The sequence below is a fragment of the Drosophila busckii genome, chromosome X (assembly GCF_011750605.1).
Source record: "Drosophila busckii strain San Diego stock center, stock number 13000-0081.31 chromosome X, ASM1175060v1, whole genome shotgun sequence".
Classification (NCBI taxonomy): Eukaryota; Metazoa; Arthropoda; class Insecta; order Diptera; family Drosophilidae; genus Drosophila; species Drosophila busckii.
The window spans coordinates 18770076-18783294 of record NC_046608.1 but is presented as its reverse complement, the minus strand read 5'-3'; the positions used below and the strand labels follow the sequence as shown (position 1 = coordinate 18783294).

General features: G+C 39.8%; 3 protein-coding genes across 4 annotated transcripts; 2 read left to right on the top strand and 1 right to left on the bottom strand.

The window, feature by feature from the left end:
- Positions 1-1768: 1768 nt before the first annotated feature.
- Positions 1769-3050, bottom strand: LOC108607109 (box C/D snoRNA protein 1). The gene is made up of 3 exons (XM_017997738.1): positions 2878-3050; positions 2090-2814; positions 1769-2018 (listed from the first exon to the last, which is right to left on the bottom strand). The coding sequence occupies exons 1-3, from the start codon at positions 2904-2906 to the stop codon at positions 1843-1845; spliced, it is 930 nt and encodes a 309-aa protein (XP_017853227.1). The 5' UTR covers positions 2907-3050; the 3' UTR covers positions 1769-1842.
- An 18-nt stretch (positions 3051-3068) lies between these two features.
- Positions 3069-6286, top strand: LOC108607108 (folylpolyglutamate synthase, mitochondrial). 2 transcript variants are annotated; one of them, XM_017997735.1, is made up of 5 exons: positions 3069-3157; positions 3461-3832; positions 3909-4091; positions 4413-5248; positions 5351-6286. In XM_017997735.1, exons 2-5 carry the CDS (start codon positions 3554-3556, stop codon positions 5841-5843), a joined length of 1791 nt encoding a protein of 596 aa, XP_017853224.1. In that variant the 5' UTR covers positions 3069-3157; positions 3461-3553; the 3' UTR covers positions 5844-6286. The 2 variants fall into 2 exon arrangements, with proteins under 2 accessions (XP_017853224.1, XP_017853225.1); XM_017997736.1 differs by having other exon boundaries at positions 3093-3177.
- A 1158-nt stretch (positions 6287-7444) lies between these two features.
- Positions 7445-11534, top strand: LOC108606127 (homeobox protein B-H1). Its single transcript, XM_017995982.1, has 3 exons — positions 7445-7526; positions 10443-10971; positions 11057-11534. The coding sequence occupies exons 1-3, from the start codon at positions 7445-7447 to the stop codon at positions 11307-11309; spliced, it is 864 nt and encodes a 287-aa protein (XP_017851471.1). The 3' UTR covers positions 11310-11534.
- The last annotated feature ends 1685 nt before the right edge of the window (positions 11535-13219 follow it).

The window sequence follows — 13219 nt, the reverse complement described above, 5'->3', positions numbered from 1 at the left end:
TGAAGAACTACATGCGCATGTATTTATAAATTTTAGTTAATTGCAATGTGCACACATACATATAAACCTATATATATATTTGCTTATAAACCAATATTCCATTTTATTGTTTAGAGCAATTATTAGAAATGTTTTAAATTTTGTTAGTTTTTCACCCCAATTCTTTGCATTTGAAAAATGTTACATTTTTGTTAGCGTTCTGTATATATGTATGTATGTGTTTCTTTTTTTCTATTTTTATTTATCTTTAAACAAATTAAAAATTTATTAGTTATGCTAGTTATATATATATATTAACAATTGAAAAACAAAAAAACGAAAAAACTGGTGCAGGCAAAAACAAAATAAACAATAAAACATAAAATTCAATGAAATGACTATATGCATATATATAACTATGTATGTACAAATACCACTACGGCTGGTAATAATTTATAATTATTTGAAAGACACTATATACATATATATACAACAGATAATTATATATATACAAGTGGAAGCGATAGAAACTTTTTACATTAACAAATTGTACTCAGTTTATGTACACAGAGCATCGTTGATATGTACATGTGTATAGCCTTATACATATATATATGCAATATGCAGTGTTATAGACTTGTCCTATAGCCACCCCCCTCCTCACGTACATAGAAAGAAAACAATTTAGTTTCTGAACATTTAATTAGCAAGAATATAAATAAATCACCTAACAACAAATTTCAAATCAATTTTAACTGCAGTTTTATTTGTTGCTACATCAAGTAGCATAACGTTTAGTTTGAAATATCTAGACATCAACTCTATTGAATATCCAGGAGTTCGCACATAAAAATTTCATGGTTTTTTAGCTTCAGCTCCTCCGATATCCTTCCAATACCAAAAGGACTTGCATTTTCGTGCTCCTGGGCATCGAATCTATCGAACTGCATACCAGGATTTTGGATTTCCCAACTTTCGATTTTTAACAAAAATCGTGATGTAACCATCACGAATATTGTTAAAAAATCGAATGTCTTGGATTTTCAAAATTTGGTTGCAGTTTAATTGGGAGGCTTCTCATGAGTATAGCAATGCATGAAACTCTGAAATCGGACGTCCTTTGCCTGAGTTATGGCTAATCAAAGTGTGACATTTCTCAGAAAGTTGTCTTGTTTGCTTACTATTTTGTTCATAACTTTGCAATAAAATGTGTTAGGTAAACAATTTTATACCTATTTTAATCGTAAATGTCACGCCCACAAAAAAATGTAACAAGTCATCCAAATCGGACATCCTTTCGCTGAGTTATGGCTTCGCAAAGCTTCAAATTGAACAAAACGCAAGTTTGCGGCATTGATTTTTTAGCCATAGCTTGGCCAATAGCCATCCTACAGTGCAACCGATTACTGTTGCATGCTCGTAATGATGCTAGAAACAAAGTTGCATCATTACATTTTGGATTCTACAGCTTTCGATTTTTGCCCATTTTTAACAAAATTCGTGATGTATGAATTTTTTAAAAAAATCGAATTTCTTTAATTTTCCAAATTTGAATGCAGATCGATAGAGTCTCGTCCTGCGAGTGTGGCAAATCCGAAATTTTTGAAAAGCGACCTTATCCTGCAGAGATATGGCCACTATTCTCTTGGGGATTGCCTGTGTTTGGCAGCTGCAATTCGTCACATACTTTTGTGATGACTTCTATAAACAAAGAATGACTTAGGCAACGAACTATCTAGTGGCAATTCAAAATAGACAAGTTTTATATACACATATAGTAAATCACTTTTAATCTTTCCTTAATTCTATATACAGCGTTAGTCACATTAAATTATGTGTTTGTAGTTAGTCGAAGTATGTATATTAAACTTCATCCCGCGCTTCATGCTCATCGCTGCTGGATTCCGTAGACGCATCATCTTGCGCAGTTTCAAAGCTCGCAGCCAGCGCAAAGACATCTGTAGGCTCGGTTGGTTGCGTTGCTTTGACTGTAGTTGGCTTCACTTCAGCACTGGGTGGCACTATATCCAACTCCTCATCTGCAGAACAAAAGGAAAATCACATGAAATTTAAATTACATCTTGTCTTTTACTGATTACTGATGACTCACCGCTGTCAATAGCTTCCAATCCTTCTGGTGGCCGCTGTTCATAGCTTACATAAATAGTGGGAAACTCTATGATAGTTTTTCCAGCCAAGTTAGCGGCCAGTGTTTTGTGTGGTGCCAGCTGAAAGCAGCGAGTTCCGCTTCGTTTAACTCCCTCGGCACGCAGCCATAAGCTTACTTGACCAATGCCAGCGGCTTGGTGTGGCTGCAACTGCTTATGAGGCTCATTAAAATATTTCGTCAACAGGGCTGTCAGCGTAAGCTGCTCATCGCAACGTGCATCCACAAAGTGTGTGCTAGGGTCTAAGCTATGCGTAAATATCCATTCAACGCGCCAATATAAACGCGAGAGCTTCCAGTCTAAAAAGCTGGTGTTTTGCTGACGGCGACTGAAGTGTGACTGCAACAATTTCAGTTGAATGCCACGTTGTTTGGCCGCAGTACGCAGGCGTTGCAGAGGTACTGGTAATTCACGCTGATGCTTCCATCGATCCTGCTTGCGTTGCTCTGTATACCGAGTGCATTCCTCCAGAAAACAATAATCGCTCATAAATTCACGTGCTGTCATCTCACTCAATGGCAAAAATTTAGTACGATTCCGTATGCCATCGCAGTTGAGCTCACGTTTATGTATTTGCACGCAGGGCAGAGAGCAAGTCTTTACTTCACATTTGGGGCAAGCATAACGCGCGGGCTGTGCAGCGCATACTTCACAGTTCCCCAAGCGACTGTAATGATAACACAAATTAAATATAAAAATACACATATATTATTTAATGTTATTAACAAACCACGCTGCATTTGTTGCTGTTTCGCTCATGTTTTTGTTTATAAATCGTAAAACAGCTGTTTTGAGCCCATGTGCTTTGCTGCTTCTTATTGTATTTTTGTCATTCGCGTGTCTGCGTCGCAGTCGTAATTGTAATGTCTACGAGCAAGCGTTTTTTGTTGTTGTTTAGTGGGCCGTGTGTTTAACGTAAGACACGTTTTCCAAATTTATACAGTTTTTGCGTAAATATCTCTTCTTTTTTTTAAATTTAATGTTGTGAAATTCGCTGTGAATTGAAAAACGTAAATAAGGCAAACACAACGTGCGTGTCTCTTGTGTGTGTGTTTTGAAATGCAATCAGTTGGCAGCTCTGCAACGCGCTGCCAACTGCATGCATGTCTGCTAAACGATATATTTTTATCCGTTTTTATCCGTTATCGTAGGCGCCAAAAATTCAAATTGCAGCGTAGTTGTGTAACAACTTTCAGCAGCTTTTTTGTCATGTTACGAGTTCATGGACACACACAGACAAACATACATAGGCAGATTGTTGATAATTGTAAAAACAAATAAATTAAATCTATTTCTTTTCTTTTGTTTTATAGAAACCGGTATAACTGTTCGTAACAAGATCGCCGCGAACAACAAGCCTACACACATACATAATATATATATACACACACACACATCAACTTGATATGTTTGTACGAAAATGTCGCACAGCGATCAAACAGACTACACGTTTCTATTGTTTAGTGCCACAACGTACATGCAAGATTGACGTTCGTGGCGCGGCCGCAATGCCGCCAGTGCCGAGACTCAATCAGCAAGAGCAGCAGCAGCAGCAGCAACAACAACAACAGCAACTTCAGCCAAGCTTTGAAAGGCTCGTCTTCAATCCACATAACTGTGGGCAGGCAACAAAGCTCTCTGAACAGGACAAACGTGACTATGAACGCGACAATGCGGAGTTTAATGTGTGTACAACAAAAAAAAAGAAACTTAAGGCCTGAATTAAAGAAATTATTATGCTTTTTATTTTAAACTTTGCAGGCTGCCACCGCCGAGCTTAATAAGCTGCAACCAAATGAGGATAGCATACGCAATTCTATAACCATAACAAATGCCAAGGCCAATTCGGTGGCCAATACGATTATGTACTTGGAGCGCAGTGGGCTGCCGTTGAAGGAATTGGAGAAAATGTCCATTATCCATGTGGCGGGCACCAAGGGCAAGGTGAGTGGAAAATGAGATTCATAAAATAAATTAGTTTTTTGTTTTATTTGTATGCGTTTGTATGCGGCGGCATTTGTTGCTTATCACGCTGATATAGCGAGTTTTGTTTTTGCTTCGCATTCAATGTGTTTTTAATCGCACGACCTCAATAATTGAACTAAGCTACAAGTTTGGGGAAATGATTTAGTTTGCTGTGATTTCGTATGATTTTTATAGAATATATAGTCATCAGCTAAGACTCTTAGATTTAAATAAGCCGATTTTTGAAATTCTTTCCTTCTTCCCTTCTCTCTCTCTCTCTCTCTCACTCTCTCTCTATAGGGCTCCACTTGCGCGCTAGTCGAATCGATTCTACGTGAATATGGCGCACGCACTGGTTTCTTCAGCTCGCCACACTTGCTCTCCACAAATGAACGCATACGGATTAATGGTGAGCCGCTGGCCAAGCACAAGTTTACACATTACTTTTGGAAAGTCTACAATCGTTTGTTGGAGAGTCGCGAGCATGACAAGGATATGCCCACATTCTTTATGTTTTTGACTACGCTCGGCTTTCATGTTTTCCATGCCGAGAAGGTGGATGTGCTGGTGCTGGAGGTGGGCATGGGCGGTGAGCTGGACTGCACGAATATTGTGCCCAATGTGCGCACAGTGGGCATCACTTCGCTGGCCCTGGAGCATACACAGCTGCTGGGCAATACGCTGGAGCAGATTGCCTGGCAGAAGGCGGGCATTATCAAGCCCGATTCCAATGTCTTCACCCATGTGACACAGCCCGAGTGCTTGGAGATCATTTACAAGCGCGCCGCAGAGCGCAATGCTCAGGTTATTCAAGTGCTGGACACACAGCATTATCTCGAGAGTAATCTCTATGCCGAATATCTGGATAGCTTCAATGAGTATGTGCGTCTCAATGGCGCTCTGGCCATTGCCCTGGCCAAGGATTGGCTGCGCCAGACCAAAGGTCCATTGCAGCAATTGCAGCTGGACGACAGCAAGATGGTCTCCAAAGTGCTGCGTGCTCTGCTCAATACCCATTGGCCAGGTCGTTGCCAACTCGTGGCATATCAAAATATGCGCGTTCATCTCGATGGCGCTCACACTGTGGAGAGCATGCGTGTCTGCTGTGAATGGTTCGCCAAGAGCATAACAGCCAGGTGAGAGTTGAGGTCGAATCGAATGCATAAAACTAATCTTTAATCCCTTTTTCCTCTGCCTGCCCGCTTCACACTTTTACTTTCTCCAATTCAAAAAAACAGCAAAAACAATCCCAAAATCTTGGTCTTTAATCGCACCGGCGAAACAGACGTTACCGGCTTGCTCCAGGAGCTGCAGCGCACTTGCCCCTTCGATATGGTTTGCTTTGTGCCCAACGTGGCCAGCACAGAGCCCATCGATCCCAGCCAGACGACCGTGTTCTGTGGCGCCGAGAAGCAAATTAAGCGTGCCCATGTTATAGCCCAAAGCTGGCAAAAGCTATGCGAAAGCAATCAAGTGCCCAACCAGGCGCAGGTCTATAATAATGTCTGGGATGCTTTCAATGGTGTGCGCAAGCGTTATCCACTTAATGTTGAATTGGATGTGCTCATTACTGGTTCGATACATTTGCTGGGTGCTGCCATTTCGGGATTGAACATGTTTCGACCTTTGGAAGAGGAAGCAGCCAAGAAGCAACAAGAGCAGTCACAACAACAACAACAACAACAGCAACTGGAGTCAAAGGACAAAGGACGCAGCGAGTCTATTAGTTAGAATGAAAACTGACTCGACGCTAGTTAGAATTGTTATTCCTATTAAAAGCTATGCCTATACCTAGTAAACAACATTTGTGTATAGCAAACACACACACACACACACATACAACACATTTATCATATAAACCCAAAGTCTATAATTCCAACGGTCCACCAATAAAGAACCTCGCTTATTGTAAACAGTGGCCTTAGTTTGAAATTTGTAATTGAAAGCAAAACAAATTCCTTATCTTTAGTTATTTTCCACTTATTGTTAGTATATCGCATTTCTATTGCTTTTGTTTATAGTCTGGGAGTAGACTTACTTTCCATTGCTAAGTAAACTAAACTATTGACTATTATTGTTAGCTGTTAGATTGACAAACAAATTGCCAGATAATCATGAATCTTTCTTGCTTAGTTTTCTTTTCTATTAGTGCCTAAGCTAACTTTTTGTATAATAAATAAAGTGTGCATTAATTTCTGCATTTGCAATTTATTTAAAGCTGCCAGCAAGTGTTGAAATTTGGGCATGATTATAATAGTTAATTGTAAGCTCTACTTTGATTGCTGACTCGCTCTCGCTATTTCGATTTGCCCTACTGTATGTTAGCGTTAAATGGAAACACCCCGACGGCCAACAAAAATAAAACGCACTGCAAGCTTTAAGGCTACGCTAACTGGTAACTGCGTTTCCCGACGGCTTTGGATGTAGCAAGAGACTGAGGCACAGCCTGAGCAGCGATAAGCTGCAGCCACAGCTACAGTTAGAGCTCTGTAGTAGTAGTAGTAGTAGTAGTGGTGGGAAATTGGCAGCAAGCAAGGGATGCTCTCTGAGCAAATGGCAGCCGACCAATCAGCGCGCTTGCTGTGTGACGTGCGTGCAGTGTGCGAGCGAGACAGCGAGCGGCAGTGTGTGGGTGTGAGTGTTGTTGTAGTGAAAACAAAATGGCTAACGCTAAGCACGGAAGTTGGCACTTGTCGCTGTGTGCGAGTGAGATGGCAAGAGGTTCAGAGGACATGTGATTAAATCATGCTTAAATCATCATCCAAATGCTTTGCGCTGCGTTACGCTGGCAGCGCAGTCGACGGCGACTGCTAGCTGTGCATGTTAAACTGTCTCGTTTACAGCAACAAAATCAACTTTGCTTTTGGCTTTTGCTTGCTGACTGCTCCATGTGTGTGTGTGTGTGTGTGCATATATATGATTATGTATGTGCATGTGCATGTATTTGTCTGTGTGTGTGTGTGTGTGTGTGCTCCTGTCGCTGTCGCTAAAAGGATTAATAAACGTTCACAGTTTTCAGTTGTTCATTTGACTTGACGCTTAACGGTTCAGCTGACAGCTGCCGTCAATGGCAAAATTCAATTACAAATTCGACACAGAAATAAAAATTGAAATAAATAAAATACAAGTTAAACATACACACAGTGCTTGCTATAAAAGTTGAACACCATTTTTTTTCCTGCACACTAGTTTTTTTTTTTAAATGTTGTGCTATTCAAATTATCTCAAGCTTACATAAAATGTTTAATGTGTTTTAAATACAGTTTGAAATAAACACAAACGTATATTGTAAACATATAAAGTAAAGGATCTTGGCTTCAACTCGCTTAAAAATGCAAAGCTCGAAATCTTTCTTAATACGCGATCTACTGGGTGACCTTATTAATCGACCAAATCGTCGACAAACTGACTCTGGTAAGCAAACAAAATTTGTTTTAAAAATAAGTTCAAACAGCATTTTAAATTTGATCATTAATTTGTGTGAAATCATTAAGAAATTAATTGACATAAGTTATAAATTATACGCTTGATTTGTTGTAATAATGCTCTAATGTTCTAATGAAAAGGCAACAGAGCAATACAAATAATAATTATAATATATAAAAATATAAGTTCATATAACACTAACCAGAAATAGCAAACTAGCCTGAAGGCCTCAGTTGCTGTGGCTAAATAATTGTAATATACAATTAAACAATTAAAGTAAATAAAGAAGTTAACTATAAAAAGAATTGGAGTAAAATTGTAAGCATGATCAATATATATATATAAAAATTATCAGGCTATATTAATATATTTCGCAATTATTCAACAATTAAAAGTAAATTCCCATTGATTTCTATATAATTTTTGCTTATCTCAGTCTCACTATAAAGTAGAGCTACACATTGCTAGCAATTAGCAACTAAATAGTTGTAATTGTTGAGCTAAACTTTATTTAATGAACAGCTCAAGAACAAACACACACACACACACACACAGCAGCGCTTGCGGCTAAGCTACCCAGCAATTAAATTCTGCAAGGATATATGCATTTGTAAGCTTAGCTAATGCTAAGAAATTAATCAAAAAATACTACATGCTTATATATATAAAAACTAAATTATTAGTTTTATAAAATTTACCTGGCTAAGCTGCTTTAGTTAGAGCTTTAGTCTTTAGTTTAGCTGCTATAACAAAAAAAAAGTGTAGCATACTTTAAGCGCTAACGTGCAGTCGTGCATATCCCTTAAAAATGTATGCATGTGTGTATTTGTGTGTGTGTGTGCACATCTCTTGTAAATATTATTATTGTTTTTGCTGTTGTTTTATTTGCGGGGTCTAAACAATCAAAGTTTTTGTACGTGACAAATTGCTCGAGCACAAGTTACGACAATAAAAAACAATGACAACGAATTAAATTATTGCCGCAGGCAGCTAAGCACCAAAAACACCCAACCGCCCACAACTTTTGCTGTGCACACAGTTACGTGCTTTATTTGTGGCGTTTTTTTGTTTATAAATTGCGGCGTGAGTTGTTAAAAGCCTGCGGCCAGTTGACGGCTTGCCACAACGTCAAAAGTATAAGTGTATGTGTGTGTGTGTGGCATGTTGCAAGCTAAGTGCCGCTTAATTGGCCTGCAATGTAATGCATGACAATTAAGCAAATCATTGCAGCAGCTTGAAAGTGAAAGTCGCTTAATTGTTAGATTCATTTTAAACTTGTAATTAACTTTTGCATACGTTTAGCTTCTAAAAGCGCTCAAAACTATGCTATAGTAAATATTTTGCTAAGAACTAAGCTATGATCGTAGCTAGCGGCACACCCAAATCCGTTGGCGAGCGATCTCGTTACCCCATTCCCCTCCGACGGCTGAAGAGATTCCACCCCAGCGATCTCCCTACTCGCAAGATCTCCTAGTTACCCTTTGTTGTAATTGTTATATAGTTTTAGTCCCCACTAGGTTATGTTCATACGAGACTGAACGATTCCCAGTGAATAAATAAAATAATAATAAAGATTACTCAGAATCTAAAAAAAAAAAAAAAATAAATGATCGTAGCTTCGAAAATCTTTCTGAACATATATACAACTTGTAATAATTTGTGATCATCTACCCCATCTATCTAACCAGGTTCTTATTTTAGCTATCAGAACTGTTAGCACATATGTAGACTTGGCTTGAGCCACGAATTTATATTTTTATATTACTGGCTAACATTTTGTGGCTGGCTTATAATTATTTGAAGCTTTCAATGCAATCAAATTATGAAATAGTTTTCTGTGGCAAAATTGGAGTCTCAGCAAATGTGTAAATCAAAGTTATATTCAATTCTCTCTCTACACACACACAACTGCAACACAAGTTCAAAGTTCAGCGTGCTAAATTGTTGGCACATGTGTGTGTATTATGTCTATAAGTTTTGTCGTTTTTTTCTTATACTAAAACTCAGTTGAAGTGCCTATTAAATGGCAATTGTGCCACAAATTGATACGACGTGACTTTTCAGCAAAAAAATGAAAGCACACTTGAGACAACAGATTTATATATATATAATATATGTGTGTGTGCTTAGCAGACACACGTGCATAATTGTAATGCCAAGCATATTGAGAGAGTGATGCGAGCTGCTCTGTCTCTTTTTCATATATTAAGAAAGAAGCTTATAAATAGAAGTCAAACGCATTTGGGGTTAAAATACGACAGAAAATATATAAAAATAATTTCCGTAGAAAAGAAATGCTTGCTGTGCACACACAGACGCACACACACACACACATACACGTGAGCATATCCTGCGGCGTTCAATTGGTTAAGAAGGGTATGAAATTCCGTTAGGATAACGGAACAATTGAGACGACACGTGAATTTAATCAGGCGCAGTCCCGTTGCGTACTTCCCATATGTATATCCCATATATACATATACTATAAAAGGATAATGCGCAACGGATATAAATAACAAATTGATTGTGCAGCTCGCCTCCCCCACCCCCCCTCTCCATCTCTTACTCGTTAATGGACAACGCCTACTTGAGGCCGCACTCAATTTGACTTTGGCCGTTGTCTTCGCTCTAACCCTAATGATGGCTGTCCGCTCGCCCAGTGCCACGCCCACACGCTCATGCTGCGCTTGCAAGTGGCGGCACGCGTTCGGCTCTGCCTAACGCTTTTAAGCACTCGAAGCACTCGCCAGCGAGCGAGTGAGTGAGCCCAGCTGTGCCACAGACTGCGTCACTCGTTGTTTAAACAAATTAAGTATATGCGTCATATCTATCTAATTTTAAACATGCACGCTATATATATTACATATAATAATAAGGTATAACTACTCACCCATGCTATTGCAGAGCTGGATTTGTCCAACGACGAGTCAGACATTGACATTGAGGATCGTTCTACGCCCGATTCGATGGCCATTGGCTGTCAGCAGGAGTTGCTACTCGCACAGCACTACAACCACAACCACAATCACAACCATGACGACGACTCCAGTGTTGAGTCCTGCGGCAGCGGTACGCCCGGTCCCAGTCCCAATGCGTCGCACGGTGCCAACTTAAGCGCCGCTGCTGCTGCAGCGGGCATGGCCGCCGGACTGCTAGCCGTAGCTGCAGCTGGTGCCGGCGGCGGCAGCGCTGAGAGCAATGATCACTCCGTTGGCAATCTAGGCAGCGGCAGCTATGCGGAGCACAAGCTGCAGCTAAGCAAGAGTGGACGCAAGCCACGACGACGACGCACAGCGTTTACGCATGCCCAGTTGGCATATTTGGAGCGCAAGTTTCGTTGCCAAAAATATTTAAGCGTAGCGGATCGCAGCGATGTGGCCGAGACGCTTAACTTGTCCGAGACGCAGGTTAAGACCTGGTACCAAAATCGACGGTAAGACTTTTATATAAAATACATGCATATGCAACATAAATGGGATTGAGTAAAGATTTATGAAATTCCATATCAATTCTTTTAGCACCAAATGGAAGCGACAGAATCAACTGCGTTTGGAGCAGCTGCGTCATCAGGCCACCTTGGAGAAGGACTTTGTGGTGCAAGATGCGGGCGCTGGCGGCGCACTTGGCTGCTGCCCCAGTGGCTTGCAGAGCTCCTTTAGTGCTGCAGCCGCTGCCGCTGCGGCAGCAAATAATCCATGCAATTTCTTAACCTCAGCTGCAGCAGCTGCCATCTTTCGTAATGTGGGCTATGTGCATGGCTGTCCTATGTAAAAGCATCTTTAAAGCCTCTCCCCACACACACGCACACACACACACACACACACTAACTGCTTGCCTATGTAAATAAACGTTGTGCAATAAGTATTTAATTATCGATTCAACTCGACTTACTATACGAACACCGAACCCCGAGCCCCGCCCCTAAGAAATGTAAGCCTTAGGTTTAGTCAAATTTTACTGTAACATATGCAACAACAGCAACAGCAACAACAACAACAACAATAAGAAATACAAAGAAGTAAATGTATTTGTGTAATTTTAATAATAACTCTATTAAAGTGTTTTTTTTTTTTTGTCTAAAATAAAGCATATAACAAATAATTGTCTAAATTGTTTTTTAATAACAAAGTGCAAATTATATAGTTAATAGCAAAAGTTAATTAAAATAATTGCTTTTGTTGCTTGCTTAGCATAATTGTTAATCAACTGCTTTTAAATTGCAACTCAATTGAGCGTGGGCCTCTTCACTATTTATCGATAGTTGAATGACCGCAAATCGATAGCAGACAAAATACATGAGGCAGCTTAAACGCTGCAGCGTTGCGCTGGGGCCAAACGCATTGAGTCATGCACATGAAATCAACTTGAGCCGTTTTGCTACAAAACGATATCAATTTGTCGCTATATGTACACACAACTGACTATAGCTATGTATAAATATATATATATATATATATATATATATAGTGCATATATCTCTAGACGTGTAGTGGCATCCAACCGGAAAAAAGCCACAAATCCATTGCATACAATTATAACAGACGGCGCCTCGCCTTCAATGCTCGTGCGCCAGAGCGAGACAGCAGCTGTGTCTGTGTCTGTGCGCCTAGCAGTAGGCAACAGCGCTATATTTTTCATGCACATTTAGCTCACACACACACACACACGCACATGGGCAGCAGCAGTGAAAAAAAAGCACGAGAGCAAATGTTTAGCTACAAATTGAATGTTTGTAAAAATTTACGCCGAGTGTCTGTTAACGAGCAGCAGAGCGCTGTGTGCACCTGAGCAAGATGGCAAATGATATGGCAAAACAGACAGACAAGTGCGACAGAGCTTCGCTTTTTGAAGCGACTGCAGACAAATGCGAGGGCTGCTTAGCCAAGTTATAGACATAGACGTGCATACAGCATACAGCATTTAACTGCTGTAGCAACCCACGCTAAACGTTACGTTAGTAATAGTTCGAGTGCTGCTGCAACGGAAGCCCGCAACAGAACGCTAATTAAAAGGACACTTGAGGCGCTCAGCGACGACCGACGCAACAAAAAACAAGCACAAAGTATGTGCATGCTAAAAAAAAAAAGTGTGTGTAAAGTTGCGTTAACCGAATGGCGAAATTGTCTATGAAATGTGCATGTAATGCTAGAGCAGACGCCATTTGCAATGTAGCTAAGCCCCACCCCAAACAGCCCCCAACACGCCCCCCCACTAGTTAACATAGAGAGTGAATTAGAGAATTATTTGCGTTTCATTTGCGCAGCCATTGAGCTTTTGAATTGCATTTTTAATTGGTACATTTTCCCGTTTTCTCACTTTTTTTTGTTTTGTTTGTAAGCAAGTTTTGCCTTTGCTGTTTGCTATTCGCTTTGTATTTTTTGTTCAACCACTTTGATTTGTATTTATTTAATGAGTTATTAATTGCATTAAGCTTTCAACTTTGTAATTAAAGGCACGCCCTCTCGCTTTCTCTCTCTCACTCTCTCCGTTCTCTTTCTGCGCTAGCGTAAAAACTGAAACTCAACTCAAAGCGCAGCTCAAAGACTGTTGAGTGCACAAACTTTTGCTTATAAACAAATTTTTTAATATACACTTGACTGTGTTCATTTTCTTTGTAAATAATCTTAATATTTGCAAGCATATACTTTCAATTTTAAATCTTGAGATAACAATAAAAGCCA

What these genes read in the sequence shown, in the direction of transcription:
- LOC108607109 (XM_017997738.1), bottom strand. Translation starts at nt 2,906, where the DNA reads ATGAGCGAAACAGCAACAAATGCAGCGTG. An exon ending in ACAGCAACAAATGCAGCGTG is followed by an intron (nt 2,815 to 2,877) that starts GTTTGTTAATAA and finishes TTATCATTACAG; the next exon opens with TCGCTTGGGGAACTGTGAAG. An exon ending in ATTGGAAGCTATTGACAGCG is followed by an intron (nt 2,019 to 2,089) that starts GTGAGTCATCAG and finishes TTTGTTCTGCAG; the next exon opens with ATGAGGAGTTGGATATAGTG.
- LOC108607108 (XM_017997735.1), top strand. Translation starts at nt 3,554, where the DNA reads ATGTTTGTACGAAAATGTCGCACAGCGATCAAACAGACTACACGTTTC. An exon ending in TGGCGGGCACCAAGGGCAAG is followed by an intron (nt 4,092 to 4,412) that starts GTGAGTGGAAAA and finishes CTCTCTCTATAG; the next exon opens with GGCTCCACTTGCGCGCTAGT. An exon ending in GCCAAGAGCATAACAGCCAG is followed by an intron (nt 5,249 to 5,350) that starts GTGAGAGTTGAG and finishes TCAAAAAAACAG; the next exon opens with CAAAAACAATCCCAAAATCT.
- LOC108606127 (XM_017995982.1), top strand. Translation starts at nt 7,445, where the DNA reads ATGCAAAGCTCGAAATCTTTCTTAATACGCGATCTACTGGGTGACCTT. An exon ending in TCGTCGACAAACTGACTCTG is followed by an intron (nt 7,527 to 10,442) that starts GTAAGCAAACAA and finishes ATGCTATTGCAG; the next exon opens with AGCTGGATTTGTCCAACGAC. An exon ending in ACCTGGTACCAAAATCGACG is followed by an intron (nt 10,972 to 11,056) that starts GTAAGACTTTTA and finishes CAATTCTTTTAG; the next exon opens with CACCAAATGGAAGCGACAGA.